At 33.2% G+C, this 20,361-nt stretch overlaps 1 protein-coding gene across 3 annotated transcripts in view; it reads left to right on the top strand.

The window, feature by feature from the left end:
* LOC147071569 (uncharacterized) overlaps window positions 1-17,531 on the top strand; it is a 52,665-nt gene extending 35,134 nt beyond the window's left edge. For 2 of the 3 annotated variants that reach the window (XM_085948225.1, XM_085948224.1), the window contains exons 3-8: window positions 2,089-3,027; window positions 3,815-3,923; window positions 6,492-6,679; window positions 7,004-7,108; window positions 10,657-10,809; window positions 12,693-17,531. In XM_085948225.1, coding sequence (XP_085804351.1) covers window positions 2,089-3,027; window positions 3,815-3,923; window positions 6,492-6,679; window positions 7,004-7,108; window positions 10,657-10,809; window positions 12,693-12,853 — 1,655 coding nt within the window. In that variant the 3' untranslated portion in view covers window positions 12,854-17,531. The remainder of the gene's footprint in view (window positions 1-2,088; window positions 3,028-3,814; window positions 3,924-6,491; window positions 6,680-7,003; window positions 7,109-10,656; window positions 10,810-12,692) is intronic. The other variant, XM_085948226.1, reaches the window with a different exon arrangement.
* Window positions 17,532-20,361: the final 2,830 nt, after the last annotated feature.

Raw genomic sequence — 20,361 nt, 5'->3', positions numbered from 1 at the left:
TATTGATTCACCATGACTTTCTCCTAACCAACTCGATTTTAATCATGCCTATTAGCAACTTTATACTGATTTAATCTTAGTATTACATAATTGAATAAACTATTTTTTTTCAACGGATAGATTCACAAAAAATAAAAATGTAATACTATAGGTAATATGTTATTGAACATATTCTATAATTTGAAAACAGTTCTGAGATATATATATATATATATACACTTGAAAAAATGTTTTTGAAAAAAGATACCCAGCAGGATTCGAACCTGCGCCCCTCAGGATACGCACCCATGTGCTCTGACTACTAAGTTGTGAGAGAGTTATTTTTACAATACTCTCTAAAGCGCCTTCTAAATTGCACTAATTACTGACAATTGGCTTCTTTATTTTAAATCAAAGTATTATAATTAAGAACCTTAATTACTAACCGGTGTCAGAATCACTACAAATTTTTGTTATTCATCATCATAATAAAATATCCAAGAAGTGTTTTCAAATTATATAATATGTTCTAGAATTGACTGTGTAATATTCTGCTATTATCGTGGGTACCTATTTATTATCTAGGTACCTCACTTCCGATCTCATTGCAGAGTTCCGTAAGCAGGCTCGCAACTAATACAAACTTCGTAACTGTGATATATTATGTCGTTCATAATAATATGAGTGTGACTATCACAAAACACATATCGTAATTGCTAGGTACCCTGCCGTACTAAGCACAGAGGCCGTATCTGCATTTTAGGCAAGTGGGAGATCTGAGCTTTCATATTATTTTACTTTTCCTGCTAATACTGGGAAACTTTTTATTTATTTTATTTGCCTATAATAGTTAATTTTGGTTTAAGATTTGTTTACATACCTTGAAAATTTGATTTATGTTATTATTATTATTATTATTATGTATTGATATTAGCCATATATATGTCAGATACGGCTAATATGCCTTAGTAAATGATAGTTACAACCAAATCGCTTAGTATTTATCGAGTTTATTTCTCAAACTCCGTAGATACGGCTATTAAAACCCTTGATTTCTCCGTAACTATAGCAGTTACGGCTTGGATTTATTCACCGATCTTATACAAAAACTCTGCAGAATCCAAATATCTAAAATTACGGCCTCTGTGCTTAGTACGGCAGTACCAGAGGCGATTATATTAGTAATTATTTGGAGCCAAACTTACTCGTAATTAGAAAAATACATATTAATTATTATTACTAACATAATATATAATAGTGTCGAATACTCAATAGGTATTCAGCCACTGGTATGTAGAGATACCGCATTTACATTAGAGTATAAACGAACGCGACATTCATGTGTCTCCGTCTGCACGCGTCCATTTATTTATGTGTTACTGTAAATGCAGTCGCTCGACACGCCGGTGGCTGGACACAGGTGTCCCGCGTGAAACAGGCCTTAGTTTTTTTTTAAATATTGTACTTACACCTACTTTTACTATAATAATATTACGATATTGCATTTTAATTTATATTTTATATAGCCATGCTAATAAATAAAATAGACAATTATTAGTTTTTTTTCTTGTATGTTTGTTCGGTTTTAACTCAAAAACTACTGTACATTGATGACACTTTCACGGCTTATAGAGAAGATTTCATATAATGGATTTATAACATATAACTTCATTGTGAATCGTGATTTGAGTGGTATAATAGTGGTCAGATAGCAGAGATGGAGTGGTGTAGGAAGACGTGACTACGTTCAACCATTGCCAATCGTGCGGGATTAGTTGATTTAACAGTCGAGTGTGATTATGTACTAATACTGATGAATGTTTATAAATGCACCGAATGTATACTTATAGAACTGTAACGGTTGGATAGAGGAACCCCCGTTTAGATTCAACCATTAATAATCTAATTGATTTGAAAAATAATTTGACATAGATAAATTCCATTCAAATCTGTTTAGTTGTATTTCCGTACATCACATAGACGATGCCGTAGGAGATTGCTAGTATTATACTATATTCTACTAATTATATAGGTACCTACTTCTTTACTATCATATATATTCAAGATCACATAAAAACTGTATAGAATTACTAAAACATTAAAAAATAGTATTCTTCATTTTGATTATAGCTCAGTATGGAGAAGCTCCGGTGTCACAGGACATGGGCCCGACAGCGCCTGGACTCTGGCGATTCTGGAGACAGCCTGCACGCTACACCAAAGCGCCCGAAGACAACATTGTCTTCGAAGTACTGGACCCTCACGCACAGAACTACGCGCCAGGATTCTGCGAGTGCATCGACATCGAGGAATGCCCTGCCATAACAGCAGTCTTCAGACAAAAGCCGCCTCTCAAGCAAGACCTGGATTTGATCAGGGCTTTGACTTGCGGATACCGAGGCTTAAAACCTTGCGTATGCTGCGAGGCATTTATTAGAATAAAGATTCTCAACAGGCACAAAAAGCAGAAGCGGGCGCATTTCTCTTACGGTGGATATTCTGGGCATAGGCCGGAATACAACGTTGATGCGAGAGCGAATCATCATTTTTATTGGGACGGATCCAGCTTCCCTCATTGGAGTCACGCCCCTGGTGGGCGCGCTGATAACGGTCATGACTGTAATCAAGAACATGGAGGAGGATCACATACTTGGTGGTCTAATATGATGCATCGAAGGCCGCCGCCTCCACCATCACCTGAAATGGACGGAGACGGCAATCCGTTTATTTTTGAAGGGGATACAGTTGACAGTGAGACACCACTCACAACTACAACAACTGTAGCCCCAGAGACTACTGTTGCTGAAGTAACAACCCCAATCCCCCCTCCAGAGACGACAATTGCGGTTGAAGTTACAACAGTTCCAGTAGTTCCAGCAGTTCCAGCAGTTCCAGAAGTTCCAGCAGTTCCAGAAGTTGTTGACAGAGACTCAAAAAGGACGCAATTAGTTGATCAAGTTTGTGGGACAAAAATCGAAAGCAGAATCGTTGGAGGACAGGACGCGAAGCTTGGAGATTACCCTTGGATGGCGCGGCTTGGTTATCAGAGTAATAATTTATATACAATTTTAATTTAATTATATTATCATCTACAATTTGGGTAGACAAACATATGTTTGAAAAGAGTATCATTGGAAACCCGAACACATTTATTACATTTGAAGAAGTCAATGACTTGTCAGAATGTCTGAGAATGTCAGAATCTTTAGCGACCACATTACTTCAGAAGTTGGCAGAAGCAACCACGTTTTTCTCAGCTTATATTATGTTCTTGTTGATATTCTGCCGTACTTCCAGATTATGTCACCAGAGATCCTTCGTTTCAGTATACCTAATAATATTAGTACCCCTACTTTATTTTTAAGTCTGTTGACTGCTTTACATATACTCTGATACACGACTTTCTTGTGTAACTAATACAATCTTCATTACGAATATAATATATATTTTAATATAATTATATTTCTCATAGCACAGTATTATTATACAAAATAATTTTAGGTCATTTTATGGCTTGACTAAAAAGATTTCTTACGAATTTTTCCTCAAAATAGATAATTTTAAAATTTGCACAACAGGTTATTTTATAATGCACTAGTCTTAAGCTATTGTATGTTATGCGAATATTGATTAATAATATGCTGTTATTTTATTACTAAGTTATTCAAAATCTTCAATAAACATTTTAAATTATATTTTTTTGGGTTTCATACAATAATTATACAAAGCGGTGCTTCCCCCAACAATTTGAGCCTAAGTTGATACCTGCAATAATATGACAAGGAAAAGGTACTATTTCTAAGCATATACTAATCATCACCTATTTCTTTTCCAGGAAACGAAGCTCCAAGAACTCTTTTCAGGTGTGGCGGAACTCTGATCAGCGAACGCTTTGTCTTGACGGCAGCTCATTGTGTCACGAATCTTCCAATTGGATTAGAATTGTAAGTACCTAGTCTGTACTTAGTCCTATGAACACATTATTTAATTTATATATAATATAATATGTTTATTATTATTTACTTTTATTAAATTATATTAGAACCTGTTACCTCCCCTCCCAGGTATTTCTTGAGGGAAGACCGACCGTGTCCGGTAACTTGTTACAGTTGTCCGTATCACACTTCACCGTGAAATGTTGAATCGGAAATATATGGCCGTGTATTAAAGACCATTGAAGTTAAGTGCCCTCCACCGAAACCCGCCCAGCATCACACTCTGTATTATTCGAGCGTATCGCGGGACCCTACAATTGGTGATGTGAAGCATCTGAAACAATTGGACTGGGGGTGTCCTTGGAGAAGATACCGAAGACTTAAGTTGCTACGCTCAAAGTGAGCTTTGACTGAGTTTAATGAGTTTAATTTAATGCAAACTGCCAGGGAGAAAAAAGCACAAGGAAATTACGAAAAGAAAATAAAGTTACGTTGTGTATATATAGCAAAGAAAACGAAGGTAATCATATGGACAGCAAAAATTATGTGAATAGATCTTCACGCCCGTAGTAAGACGCCGCAATTTTTTTAAAAGCAATATAAGTGGCCTTAGTAGCAACAGTTGATTGGACCGACTTGAACATTATCTCCCGTTCGGATCACATACTCAGACATTCCCAGAGGATGTGGTTAGCATCCTGTATTAAAGACCATCTAACCTCTTTTGGTCGTATACTACTGACATAAAATTGACACCCCGTAAGTCCGGGTAGGGAGGGGAGACGGGGCCACACGGCCGATCCGACCTCCGCACTCGACTCTCCGGTCGGCCTGACGTTAACGACGCCCTCGTAGCGTGCCGTCGGCAGAACGCGGGAGCCACACGACCAGCTTCCACCCTTCGACTAGCTCAGAATAGTTCAAGGCGGTCAATGGTAGCTGGTTTTTAGTTCGGTAGAGCACGTTCAGTGTACGGTAGGTCTTGACAGTTGGGGGTAAATGCAGGATTGACGGGATGGTAAAATGATGAACGCACGTTGTTCGTAGCACAAATCGTTGCCGAAAGTTTTATTATTAATTAGGGTTCACAACAAAAACAAAAAAATTACATACACAACACAATACACAATTATTAAGTTTTCACAGTTTATAAATTTTGAACAGCCCTAAATTTTTTTTAAATGGGCGCCTAGGCTGTCAATTAAAATCTAAAGGATCTAATCCTTCCACGTTCGTAACACGTGTACGCTGAAATTATTTTTTTCACAATAGGCGAAAACCCTAGGAATGGTTCGCGAGGACACACAGTCCTATCCAACGGCCTCGGTGGTACTACCCCGCCAGCCTCGACACCTACCGTGTCGCGGCTAGGTCTCCTCTTTTGGGCTTTATCGCTGTCCCTTTCAATCTACCCCTGAACGTCCACCCCTCTCTATCATTCTTGCCCGCAGCAGAATGTTTGGCTTTTGCCTGGGTTTTACCGTAAGGGTCGTCCAAGTTACCTTTTTGCCAGGTAGATTGAAAGTTACAGCGGATTTCAAAGAATTGAGCCCAAAAGAAACAACATTTGTAGTAATTACTAAAGAGCATTATATTCATACGGCGGCGATAAAAGACCTTTTGCTTGGCGGAATATAGGAAACATGAATGTGGCATCCATAACTTCGCTCGTACTTTAACCATAAAGGGGTCCTCCACGCACCTAGAAACGTGGAGGTATCAAAATCATATCTAAATAAAACACAGTTATTGTCGGTTTAAACTTTACAGGAAGCCAGCAGCAAACAAATTTTGAAAATAGTCGATATACTGGATTATTTGTTAGGTTGGGTTAGGTTTTCATTCTTGAATTCATGAATGTTACCAAAATCAGGTATTAAAATTGAATCAATATTCATATTGTATCTAATAAAATTGGTGAACGTATAGTATACGGTCAACTCTTTCCAATAAGAAAGCTCACGACGAACTGTGCCACGGTGAAATGTTTTACGTACAATTTACATGTAACCCAGACAGACAGGCGATACGTCTTTGCCAGAAGAACTTACAGACATATGGGAGAGACTTTAGGAAAATACAGATTGTAAACTATCTACCCAAAAGCACTAAAAAAATATAAATATATGGCGACAATTAATTATTTAATAATTTTCGCGTCTAGACAATGTGGATAGATTCGCCCGAATATAATGAATGAATAAGAGAAACCAAGTACAAACTAAAACAAAATATAAAGAATTGCGCCTCCAGATGGACAATAATGGATTATTTTGGCAAAAAAAATATGGCACAACCAAACTACAGATTATAATACATTGAATATTATATTCGTTTGGTGACAGTAATTAGCTTTACTGTGGGTTAACAGTTTATGTTAGGTTAGGTCTAGATTTAGGTTTTGATTATGTTAGCAGTTAGTACCTATTACGTCATGATACCATGTAAGCTGCTGACCTTATGCTCTCATTTCAAAGTTTATCAAATATGCTGAAAAAGGGGCTAAAAACACTCTGATATAATTATCTAATGTATTATGGTAACAATGTACTGTAAGGAATATATTTTGAATTTCAGCATGTTGGTTCGATTGGGAGAATTGGACGAGAGATCGAACCCTGACTGCAATCCTGACGGTGGACAATGTGCTGATCCTCCTCAGGATTTTTCTCCCATGAAGGTTGTAGTGCATCCATCTTATAATACCCCAAGGCTATCTAATGACATCGCTCTCATCCAGATGAACAACCCCGCCAAATTATCTGGTACGTTCAATTATAATTTATTATTCTAATATATAATTATTATTACACTTTTTTTGGTATCTTGAAATTGAAAAAAGTGTTGGTATTCGTATTTCTCCGCTATTGTCTTCCACGCACCAAGAAAGTAGCTTCCTGTCTCGCACCACTGGAAAGGTTTTCTCCAGAGCAGAATAATGACTTTGTAGCATCGCAATCACAAAGTCATATTATGTCATTCGTTATGATAAAATCATAGATTTAGAATACATACCAGCTGTTAATTTCTAATAATTTATTCAATTAAATAGTATTTATATATTCTAAAGTATTTTTTTCTATTTTAAGGATCCGTCAGCCCACTTTGCTTGCCGTTTGATGGAACTCCGGAAACTCTTCAAAATTTGACAGGGACCAGAGCCATCGTAGCCGGATGGGGTTCGACAAATACAGGTATATACAGAAGACCATCTCAGCATTCGCCATTATTTAAAAATATATATTTCTGTAAGGAGTGTTTTCAATTTGGTGACACTTCATTTCCATTTCAACAAAAATACGCGAATAGAAAACTGTAGGAATACCGTATCCGTGAATGCGTCAATTTATGCGATTAAGGCGAAGTCTTCACTGAGCCTTTTTTAAAGAGGCACCTAGCGGAAAAATACGAAGCTTGCAATTTGAGACATTTTTTTGATAATTTACAATTTCAACTGTATTAATGAATAAATATGTATCTGAAAACATTAAAAATAAAAATATTTTTTATTTTAAGTCAAAGACAAACTTACAATTCTAAAAAATGTAATAAAATGTGAATTTGTTCTATCGGTCCGCACCCTATTACATATATTTTATGGTCATATTTATTATTAAATTTAGTTTATTAAGTTTTCTAAGCATCACCTAAGCGATTTTTGACAAATTCATAGTTTTAATATTTTTTATATCTATTTAAAAAAACATCGATTTTTATAAAAAATATAAATGTGTATAACTTGAAATCCTTTTTATTTATATTAATATAAATATTTTATTTATATTTATAAAAATAATTGATTTGATATAAATAAAAAGGATTTCAAGTTATACACATTTATATTTTTTATAAAAATCGATGTTTTTTAAAATAGATATAAAAAATATTAAAACTATGAATTTGTCAAAAATCGTTTAGGTGATGCTTAGGAAACTTAATAAACTAAATTTTAATAATAAATATGACCATAAAATATATGTAATAATAGGGTGCGGACTGATAGAACAAATTCACATTTTATTACATTTTTTACAATTGTAAGTTTGTCTTTGACTTAAAATAAAAAATATTTTTATTTTTAATGTTTTCAGATACATATTTATTCATTAATACAGTTGAAATTGTAAATTATCAAAAAAATGTCTCAAATTGCAAGCTTCCTATTTTTCCGCTAGGTGCCTCTTTAAAAAAGGCTCAGTGAAGACTTCGCCTTAACCACTGATAAATTAACCATTTAATTAGTTCATTATCGTTTGTATTAGTTAATGTATATTGTGCAGTTTATATACGTTTACCATCAATAGTTAAATCAATTAAATAATACTTTAATAAAGTAGTAAATCTAGCGATTGATATACAATGTTACCTCGCTAATTAAGATTTGCACAGATGTCATTCACTCTTCATTTATAAGTATGCATATCTTTTGTAGTTAGTCACTCGACATTCCATGCATATCGGTCTAAGTTAAATTAGGTTAAATCATTGTCGACTAGGTAATGATATTTATTTTCAGAAATTATCTACATTAACAATATATTAATTAATCATTCGGCAACTATCACATAACTGTGGTTTTCCTTATCTTCAATATCATATCAGTTTTTTTAACAATTGTATGCTACGTGAATATTATTTAATACTTATGTTTATTTGCTAAATTAGGTATATTTTAAAACAATGGTTCTTATCTTTGATTATACTTAGTAAAATTATTATTGTCAGAAAGAATTAAAAGTAGTATAATTCACTAGCAGCAATTACCTAAAATTTTCTAACGTGATTGAAGCTGCACGCCGACATAACCATAAAACTTTGCGTTTTTCGCATCTTTGGTCATTGAAGGCGTCTCCCGCCGACTGCCTCTTACACTCCCTATCAATGAAATGTGGGAGTGGACGGGTCAAACGCGATGGCCAGATGTTGTATGGGAGGAGGTTATTCTATAAAGGATTAGATTTTGTATAACAATATTAATAAACAAACGATAATACGTAAAGTTCAGTGCTTCTCAAACCTTTTTATACCACGGCCCCCGAAATCAGAAAATAAAAATCCAACCTCCATAAAAATTTTAGTTTTTAGTAACCAACAATACTTTATTTACCATTAGGTATATTTTCATTAAAAATAATAGAACATTATTTACTAGCTTGTAAAGCAAACATTAAAAAAAAACAAAAATTTATTACATAATATACAGCCTACAAATACAATTTAATGAGAGGGGAATGATTGCATATTTTTACGTCATAATAAAGCAATATCAGATACAATGTATGAAATGATAATTCGCAGGGTTTCAGTCTTGAAAGAGTAAATTTTGTAATACCAGTAATGATGAAAATGCTGTTTCGCATAGGTATGTTGTCGCAATTAGGTTAACATTCATTATGTATAATATTTGTTTAACTGAAAAATTTTAATAATTTATAAATTTAATATTAGTAGATATTGTGATCGCGTGAAAATTCAACCTCGAGATTTTGACTGATTTGTATCAGTTATCGTCCAGTGATCACATTTTTATGATTTTTTTTCAAATACTGAAATATTTCGCGGCTCCTTGGCAGGGTCCCTCAGGGGGCCGCGCTCCAATTTGAGAAGTACCTATTGGTCTAGTTAATTTATGTGTGTATTTAATTTAAATTTAATTGTATATTAAGAAGCAACAGTGACATCTATAAGTGAACATACGAACATTTAATTTAAAATGAAAATAATGTAAGTACTTACGAATGCTACATTAATAAAATGCCATACTTATATTTTTTTTATTGATATGACTCAGGCATATCATATTGTTATATTTCATAAAATAATCAACTCTTCGATGGAAAACCCGTAGGAGGCTATGTGCCCATTTAACCAAAATACAACGTAATTCAATACCGCAGAACCCACTAAAAATGACTGGACGGAAGGGGCACGGTTTACACAGTTTACGCCGCTAGAGGCATGATAGAATTTTTGTGGTTTTTCGACCAAGAGTTTAAGATTCCAGAATTCTGGAATAAAAAAAATAATCTCGGAAATTCGAGGTTGGTTTATTGTTTTTTTTTCTACCTCAGGGAATTCAAGGATTTTCATATCAGATCAAAGTGTATGGCTTTCTTTTTCCATTTCAAGTTCCCTTTGATAGTAGTTTTTTTTACTTATTACTCTCTAGTATATGTTTTTTAAGAATTATTAATAACCATGTCTTTGCTTTTTCGTACAAGGTGGTTGTTAGTAATTTTGAACAATCACAAACACCCAGGCTTTGAAAATATCACATAAATATTGTGTTCTCACCGGAAATTTAACCCAGAACTCTCGGGTGGAAGGCCAGCGCTTTACGCACTGCACCACGAGAATCGTTTAGTATATATTATTATTATTAAGTAAAATCTTATCGTTGATTTTTGTTAGTTCATCGTGTTCCTTTCTCCCATGGACACATTTGTTAGAAAGTCTCTGTAAAATCAGTCAAAGCATATTTGAGTGTGTAGCGACCTCAGTTTTGGCTACCTACTTATGAGACTACTGCTGATGCTTCACATCAAAATCTAAGGCCTCGGGCCTCATGATATGCTTAATTAAGACCGAGTGTGGAGCAGGGCGAGAGGTCTATGTTTGTGTTGATGATTTATCGAGAAATAAGAATTCTCGAAATCTCGTCGTCTTAAAATAATAAACTATTATCCATAATTAATTAAAATACTCAAATAATAATTAAGTATTTATGTTTTATTAATTACAGGGTTCACCAGTGGTTCGCCGACTTTAAAATGGGTTCGTCTAACAATTATACCCATGGATCAATGTGTTACCACATACCGCTCAAGGTTTGACATCACTGTAAGCGATCAGCAGATTTGTACAGCTGGGGTGGAGAATATGGACGCTTGCGAAGGTACATTTCATTAATTCATTTTTATTGAGTTTTTCCTTTCTCCATAATCATCTGCCCATTTCAAAGGGATCGAGGAGATGAGTCAAAATCAGCGATGGCATTTTTTTTGCAAATTTGTCAAATTCTTAAGGCTATACTTCAGCTAAGGCATGGTCTAAAAAGATCGTGACTAGGCGATGCGCGGATTGTGCAAATGACGCGAGCCGAACGAAATAAAATTTGTCATAAAAATTCAACATGCGTCATTTTAATGGTATGATTATTATTATATTCGTAATAATAATAGTATACTCATTGACATGTTTTCTTTTTCAAGTACATGCGAAACGTTTTTTAGTCATATTTACACGATTTAAGAATATGTTCCTCCTACGCCATCACAAAACAAATTGACGTGTGAACAGGTCGACTATCCGAAAATTCATTCCACATACTGTTGAAAATTATTTGCCGTTTCACTTATGTACGCTCTTAATATAGTCAAACGTCAGATAATACTCTGAAAACTAAATTAATCAAAATGTATCGGATAATAGTTCTATTCAGTACATTCTCTTATGCTACGAGACGGTTTCTATAGGTAAATTAAGTCAGACAAATTTATTTATTACGATTAAATTATTTAGAATTTAACTAACGCCAATTCCAACTGTTTAAAAATTAGCAAAAATTTTTTGTTCCGTGTTATAACTCAGGGAACACAATAATATGGAATATAATGTAACCTTTTTGGTGTGGCCGTATTATGGTAAATTTTTCGAGTCTAGAGAAAATATGGGATAAACGTGTTAAGGAATAATATTATGTTATTTTTAATATTTAGTACGTCTTTAAACAGTTATATTAGTTGTAGCTGCAGAATAATAAGCGATAGAATATCTATTGTTTATAAAAATATCAAATTACTTTGCAGTAATATATTCCCAGCGAATCCATTTCCAGTAAACAATTCAGCTAGACCAGCAAGTCGATTGGCGTAGAGACGGTGTATTATTACATCATATTTAGTTTAATATGATTATGTAACAGAATTTAATGTTAATGTACTACCTTTTATTGTATAAATAACGAAGAACAATTTATCTCAATGTCACTCGAATCAAAGTACTTAGCTAGTAACTATCATGTATAATATACTATTGTACCGATACGCTGCTAATAAATCTCACCCTGCTACATCGTAGACTTCGTCATTATCATCATCCTCAACCCACACATCGAACACCACACTAGAGTGACCCAACATAGTTAAACAAATATTCTTACATGTATATACGTATATATACATTTTGACGATGTATACCTACGCCTATTGATTGTATTATTAGTGATTGGCGTTTTTTACAAACAATTCATAATTTGTTTGTTATATTTTGTATTGTGATCCTTGACTTAACCCATAGCTTACGGACCGCACAAAATTGTGTTTTTGCTAATTACTTTTCAAATGCAAATTAATACGTTAATTACAAAATTAATTAAAAGTGCCCTTAAGCATTGTGTTAATAGGGAGGTGATATAGTTTTTACCCACTTTATTGTATTAATTCATTCATTACCTATATAAGTTAGAATTAATAATTATATTCGTTGTTAGTGTATATTTTTACCTTTTGGTGATTGCACATAGATGTCGCAAAAAACGACTCAAATGGAATAGTACTAAACTTAAATCCATTAAAATTAAAATTTTAAATTCCATCAAGTACCTTCGGTTGATAGTATTAATATAATAATACAGTATATTATCTTATTTACATTATTGCCATCAACATTTACCTAACCTACCTATATGTTATACCTAATTTCTATTTAGATTTTAGAAAGTGTACAATTTTATTAAAATATGACATTATTTTAACAATATTATATTTTGTTTTATAGGGGACTCCGGTGGACCTCTCTTCATGGAAGGAAACGACGATAGAAGAGCCACTCTTATTGGAATTGTCTCCTTCGGACCTCGGAGGTGTGGCACTGCAGCCTTACCCGGAGTTTATACGCGGGTCCATGCCTACCTCGATTGGATTTTGGACTCATTATAAATCATTAATTTTGATTTTTTAGACTGCTAACTTAAAGCTGAAAACTTAAAGGAGAACGCATTTGGTTTTAAATTTTTACTTAGTCGAAAGAAGACGTACACATTCACATTTAAAATTTTCATTTTGGTCAAACTGAATTAATGAAGCCGGGCTTTCATATTCATACCATCTAAAATATAATAATATTATGTTTCGAAATATAGCATCCAAAACAAACCACAATAATCAATGTTTAAGTATTAATCCAAGTAAAGTGGAAAACCTACGTACTGAGTTTTAATGTATTGTAGAATAATTATTGAGGCGTGTATTTTCAAAGTGAACTTATTCCAGTTCAATTTTTTTTAGCAAAAGCCAAAAAACTGTTTGCGGTATTGATGTTACATATGTTTTTTGTATTGGAATAAGTTAATTTTGTAACTAACACCAATTTTAAATTCGATTTTTCTACTGGATTGAATGCTATTAGGTTATTTTGTACAAACAAATACTTATCCTACTATCCTTTAAAAATTCTGGCATTCATAACTCATTTTCGTCAAGTAGTGGAATAAGTTCACTTTGAAAATACACCCCTCAATTGTTCTTCTTAACATAACTACATGGTGTGGCTGTTAAAAAAATGATTGATATACCTACAAAATTATGGTATATTGTAAAAGTCTTATAAGGCTATTTTCGCCTCTTATAAATACTATCAAGCATTTTATCAAAATAAATAACTGAATACGGGTTATCTATTGTTTGAAGTAGTGGTGCAACTGATCATTTGTAAACTCCGTCAGCTGATATGCAATTTTTAGGGTCAACTTCTTTATAAACTGAAAATACCTTTTTTTGAGCCTCAGTAAAAAAACACAATAAAAACATGGTCTACATCTTGATGCGTTCGGTTAAAAACTACCACTATCACACTGTCTTGGTGCAGAATCCACGTACTCGACCTTTTTGACCATTTTGGTGTTAAATCAGTTATGGAAAAGTTGTCGTCCAGTCTTTTTGAATATGTTTGTAATCGATGGATTTCAATCATTTTATCAGTTATATATTACATGCCTGGACGACCTGCAAGTTCACTACTTTCTTATAACCATTGCCAAACCTTCTGTAGCTACTTTCACAAAACTGGTCTACCTAAGTGACTTGGTATTATCCCCATTTATTTTTTTATGGCACTACAGCTTGGGGTAGATTTTGAATGCACCTAGTAGACTCATCCATTCTGCTGGGTATATCGTTCTTCTTTTCCAGCTGATCACGTTCAGTGCCCGTAATGTTTTAATGTTTATGGCCTCTCTCCAATCCGTACTCTGTTTATTTTGGATTCACTAAACTTGATTCATTTTACTGTCCAAGCTTGTCCATGGCAGTCAGCGTTTTGTGATATATCTAAATTCAGACTCTGTGAATAATTTTCAACAGAGATGTTTTCAATTGGACGAGATCTAAAGACGTTACTTCGTTCTTTAGTTTGTTATGATGATCTAGTAATATTCGCTTTAAATAACAATCGGTGACCGTAAACTAAAGCTCTCCGCACATTACGATAGTTAGACTTTACCGCAAAGCCACAGATTGGACATGAGGATGTAATGTACTGGTATCGCACCTCCCTTATACCCAGTTCATCCGTCCCTCGCTAGACCGACGGGCATGCAATACTCAACCTAATATCTTGCACTGAACATTAAACCTGTGACTTATAGCTGTTTGGTAACGTGCGAGAAACTTAGACACAACATTTGTTTTGCTGGTAGGTACACTGATCCTTTCATACACTACCTATATACACAGGAAGTCAAGCAGACAATAAGAGGGCATCGAAAATGTCTGGTGGTTATGCTCACACATCAGTAGTTGATATGTGTAGCACCCCGACATGCTGTCATTGTCAGAGGCAGTAATAGCTCCATTTAACAGCCATATTATGTACCTATATACATGTAATATTTTTTATTAAGTATATCTTTATCTTATGTCTTATATAATTAAATTGAATGCGTTCTCCTGGTGGTTAATGGCTTATTCAACGAGACATTTTGATAGTAGCTGATAATACCATAGATATTACTATACGCGACTTTAATACTGTCCCCAGTGGATTTTTGACAATGTTCGATACTCCAAACGTGCGTACAAAGTTACCTAGTGTATAATTCATAGAGCTTTATGAAAATATAAGTGATTTTTAAAAAAAATATGAAAACAACTGGATTTTTACTGCTATTATGAAATACCAAATAATACAATAATGATAATTGATAACATAACGTAATAATATATACCTCAGACAGATTATGGTTTATCAAAAAAAATACTGAAATAATAATATTATCATCAATACACATACTTTATAAGATCCCTTGCACATTAACGCTACTAGATGGCTTCCAAAGATGTTATTCTATACATTATATGGCGCCCAAACATTTAAAAATTAAACTAATGAAAAGACCACTGGCCTATTCATTAAGTTAATTATAAATAACTTTGCACTGCAAGTTCATTTGAAGAGAACTTCACACTATATATATATAAGCATAAGCTATATAAGCAGTCAATTATACAACGTTTCAGGTTTATTTTTAGTCGAATAATCCGATGAAATCGTTTATAACTGCGTACGTAAATAGACGCCTATGATGTTCGAGCGGTTCGAATTTGGTATATTGTTTTTCTTTGTGTGCTTAGACCCAGAGGATGGACCTCATATACCTCATAGTTTATGCAAGTGGCTAACATCTATTTATCGTAAAAACAAAAAAAAAACTGTTCATATAACCTACACTCTGTGAAAGCCCATATGATATTATGATCTAGCATGGTAAAAAAGTAAATAGCGTAAAAACGATGAATATAAAATAAGTGGAAGCAATTGCGTAAAAGCTCACCTAAAAGCTCAGGGGAATGCAAAAGCCTTGCCAAATATTCATACTATCTGTGCATGTTAATAACTACTAATAAATTAACGATCTTTCTTTCGCTCAGTGAAGAAGACTAATTCTATATATTATTATTATTATGTAGATAGTCTAAATTCATTTGTAGTACCACTAAGTAGTGTTTCAGTTTTTGAAACATCACTAGTGACCAGTGGCCCTAGTTATTATTATTATGTATACACATGCACGCAATGTACCTACCGTGGAAGTAATGGGCAATTCGGCCATCCCATGTAGAAACACTGTATAAACCGTTTTGTTCCAAAATTACCTTTTTTTGCATTTTTGGATTACAGGATGGTTATCTATCATTTTTGTATTTGATTTTGCACCTTCAGATTCTCTGTAAATCTAGATAGGTATGCAGTTGAATGCTGTATATCCACTGATAGATAAATTGTACCAAGTATATCAAAAATGGAAAATTTTACGAACCAGAGCGTTCGATAATTTTACAAAAATATTAACATAGTTATCTAATTTAACCCACGATGGCCGAGTGGTTTAAATGTCGGTCTATAGCGTCGTGGGTCCCAGGTTCAAGTTCACATATTGTTTTTCAATTTGTGTATGAGTCAGAGTATGGACCTAATAGGTTGAGCAAGTGGCTGACATCCATTTCTCGTAAAAACTAAATCTGTTAATACAGACCTCCAGTGTGTGGAGGTCCATATGATTTTATTAGATCGGAAAGAATCTAATTTTATGTGTTTTTTTATTTGTGTTAATTTTTTTTGTATTAATTATGGCTTATCTGGTTCAGACGGTTAAATACTTTTCCACGCGGCGGAGCGAAAAATTTGGAAATTTTATGAACCGGAACGATATTTCGGTGCGCTCCGGTACATTTCGAGCCCTGATATACTGCACAGTGTTCTTATTTGGGAAAAGTATTTCACAGTGTTTTTGCATTCTATCATAATAATATTACTCACATGAGCAAAACCATTTATTGATATAAATCAATGATTAATAATTATTGTGTCACTGCGTGTTAGTAATTATCAATAATGGGACTGAGTTAACGAATGTTGAAAGCATTTTGTTTTAATTACATGACAGCGTACATTATTCGTGGTAATATTGGAAAGAAAATCAAAGGAGCTGGAGAAATATTTGATTTTAAAGATTTCATATGAACTAAATCTGTAACACAGAACTTTTTTGTTAAGAAAATAAATTAGTAGGTATGTGATTAAATGTGACAATAAATGAGAAAATTGTTATATTTTCCCACACCAAACTTATGGTCGGATGTAAAATATAATAAATTTATTGTAAATGGGATGTACAGTAGTCTGTTTGATAGCCACTTTATCGTATTGTATAATATTATGATTACCAAGTATAAACACTGTTGGCGCGTGTCTTGCGGTGAGTGAATGTGGACACCTCAATGAGGTCACCTGTACCGCGACAGTCTTCACGGCGCGAGTGCTTGTGGACCGCTCAATGAGGTCACATGTCACATGGAATGCGCGCGAGTCAAAAACGCGCCATGTGGACAAGGCCTAAAACGCCCTAAACTCTAGTCAGTTTAGGCATTATGGGCTTTGCATAAATGACTAAAAATACAAAATAAAATAGTTATTAAAAAACAATTAAAAAAAACTAATTAGTTTTTGAATGGCAACCAAAATCACGTTTTATCGATTGCTAAAAAATTTACTGACAGGCTTTTACAGTGTTTATACTTGGGACAGCCAAATTTCTCCCATTGGATTCGCAAGCAGCGGCTGCACTGTGGCGCTTCTTTGCCACGTGGCAGAACCACTAAAAAGCCAATGTGTAAGGGCTCTATTAATGTAATGGACACATAATAATATGACATTTAAAAATCTATATTTATTATTGCATGTTATTTATCTTATAAAATGTTATTATAAAACGGTCAGTAGTAATTAATAACTTACATTAAATGTTGTCTTCATCATTAAATATTACCTGTCATAGGTTATGTAGATAGGTTTACTATATAAATACTAGATAGGAGATACTATATAAAACTATAAGAGCATTTATCCTGTGAAAAAAAATGAGTGTTAAGATTAATTATATCTGACTTTACCCATTCTTTGAAAATTCGCAATGATACATTCTTTTGTGAAGAACAGCTGGATTTTCAGGAATAAAACAGAAATAGGATATTTTTTTGCAAAACGTTTAATATTTTCTTTATAATTAATAAAAAAATATATTCTTTTTAGGACTTATTCAGAGAATTTTTTTTCTATATTGCAACCAAACCGTAACATAATAATATAATCATATAATCAAATGATTTGAATTGTGGACGTCATCTGTTAGTGAAGCCTTAAACTTAAATAAGGAAAATGTATGCATGAAAAGAGCTTTGAATTAAGTGTATAGGTGCAGTAAGCGACAGATTAATTAAAAATTAATTACAATTTCGCCACCAGATGGCACTGGTAACTATTATCGCCCACCTTAAACACAAATTAATTCAATTTTCCTGAAATCTAAAAAAAATGTATAATGAAATCCAGTTTAATTATATTATTAAATAGCCAGATCAGTCAAGAGTAGTATTTGGATAATTTTTATATAATATTGTATAATTGTATGCAAAGAGGTTGTGCTAAACTAATACATTCATAATTATTAATAATTATACAGCGCTCGAAATGGAAAAGTTTACGAACCGGAGCGCTCGAAAATTTTCTGAGGATGTTAACATGGTTATCAAATTGTATGGGTATTTTATAAACATAAGTGTGCTAGATTTTTTGTTATATGGCATATCTAGCTCAGACGGTCAAAATATTTTAACCACGAGACGGAGCGATAACTTTACAGATTCCACGAACCGGAACGGCGCTCCGGTGCGCTCCGGTCCATTTCGAGCCCTGTAATTATATTCGAAGGATACTATAAATAATGTTCAATATTTTTTTATATAAATAACTACATAATAATTATTTTCAATGATTTTAATGAAATATTATAATATACCTAATGTTAAGTAAGATCATCTACCTAATTAAGTGATTTACTTGATTAAAAGTTCCTTGAATAAGATTTTATAATTAAGTATATATTATAATAGTATAATTTGAATTTAAAATATGTGAGAGCAGATTATTATAATTTTATTTTTGTATAAAATATAAACATTAAAAAATATCGAATAGTAAATGCAAAAGAAAAGTGATATGAGTGAACAGTCATAGTGAAATCTTAATAAACTGATAAATATACTTATAAGTTATAAGATACTCAACGATAATAAAGACAATCATAAATTAATTTTAAGAAGTTAAATGTGTAGAAATAAGCTATTAAAAAACAATCATGAAAATAATAGTCATAAATAAATAATAGGTGTTAAAATTGTTAATAAAAAAAACTAAAAAAAAAAGTTTTTACATGTTTCTTTTTTCAAACTTTCTGTATGGTAGAGTTTTTTTTACAAATATAGCATGGCGGAGATCGGAAGATAATCGCATCGATAATGCCTGCAGCGAGTCGCACGCGTTTGATGTAACAAACGCAATATGTGTATTTATTTTGTTTCAATTAACAGATGTCACAAACAGAAAATTATAAAAAAATACTTAAAATGCTGTACTATTTTTTTGTATGATATTTTTAAAATCCAATATTTATACTGTTTGGTAAGAATCCCTGCTATCTAATATATTCACCCTGTAGCGAACTTATCTCTAAACACATTTAATACCAGAAATCTTCAATAAATGCCCTAATATACTGGAAAAAAAACACGAGAATTTCTCGTGTTTGGTCGCCAGTGGGTTTTAAGCGGTGCTGTTTTTCCGGAGATAATCGGGGTATGGCGTCATATTCTTATATTTTTAAAAATATGTAAGTAAGTCAGTAGCGAAGGGTGGAGGTAGGCTGTTAAGAACCGCCATAAATGGTGAACGTTAAACTTTATTAGTTTTACTTTATTAACTTTAACTTTATTAGTTATACTTATTTGTTTTTAATGCCCACGGTGGCCGCGCGGCTTAAGCGTTGGACTATAACGCCGTGGGTCCCAGGTTCGAATCCTGGGTCTGGCAAGTACACATATTGTTTTTCAATTTGTGTGTGTCAGGGTATGGACCTAATAGGTTGAGCAAGTGGCTGACATCCATTTCTCGTAAAAAACAAAATCTGTCAATACAAACCTCTACTCTGTGGAGACTGGAGGCCCATATGATCCTATCAGGATCGGACATGGTCGAAAGAAAAGAAAGTTTTTATTGAACTAAGACTACAATTTACAGTTGATTGTGTTGGTTAGATTTTATAATTCAACTAAACCCTGCCTAAACCAATCCATAATAGTTTTAGTATACTTTGGGAGATACGACAAAATTGTGCACACTTTTTCATTCATGTTTATACGTTTTAGTTGGTTTAAGAATACATACAATTACACATATTGTTGGTTCATTTTTTTAAAATTCATTAAGCCCTGCGTAAACCAAACTATAATAGATAAAAATATTATTCTATCTATAACATATCCAAAGTTATGTATGATTTAATTTCATATTTTAAATATTTTGTTGAGAGACGAGTATTTTTTGACTATTATTT

This window comes from Rhyacophila brunnea, unplaced genomic scaffold (genome assembly GCF_057557595.1).
Source record: "Rhyacophila brunnea isolate RB1 unplaced genomic scaffold, BYU_Rbru_1.0 scaffold_20, whole genome shotgun sequence".
Classification (NCBI taxonomy): domain Eukaryota; kingdom Metazoa; phylum Arthropoda; class Insecta; order Trichoptera; family Rhyacophilidae; genus Rhyacophila; species Rhyacophila brunnea.
The sequence above is the reverse complement of the archived record's forward strand: the minus strand, read 5'-3'. Positions and strand labels throughout refer to the sequence as shown.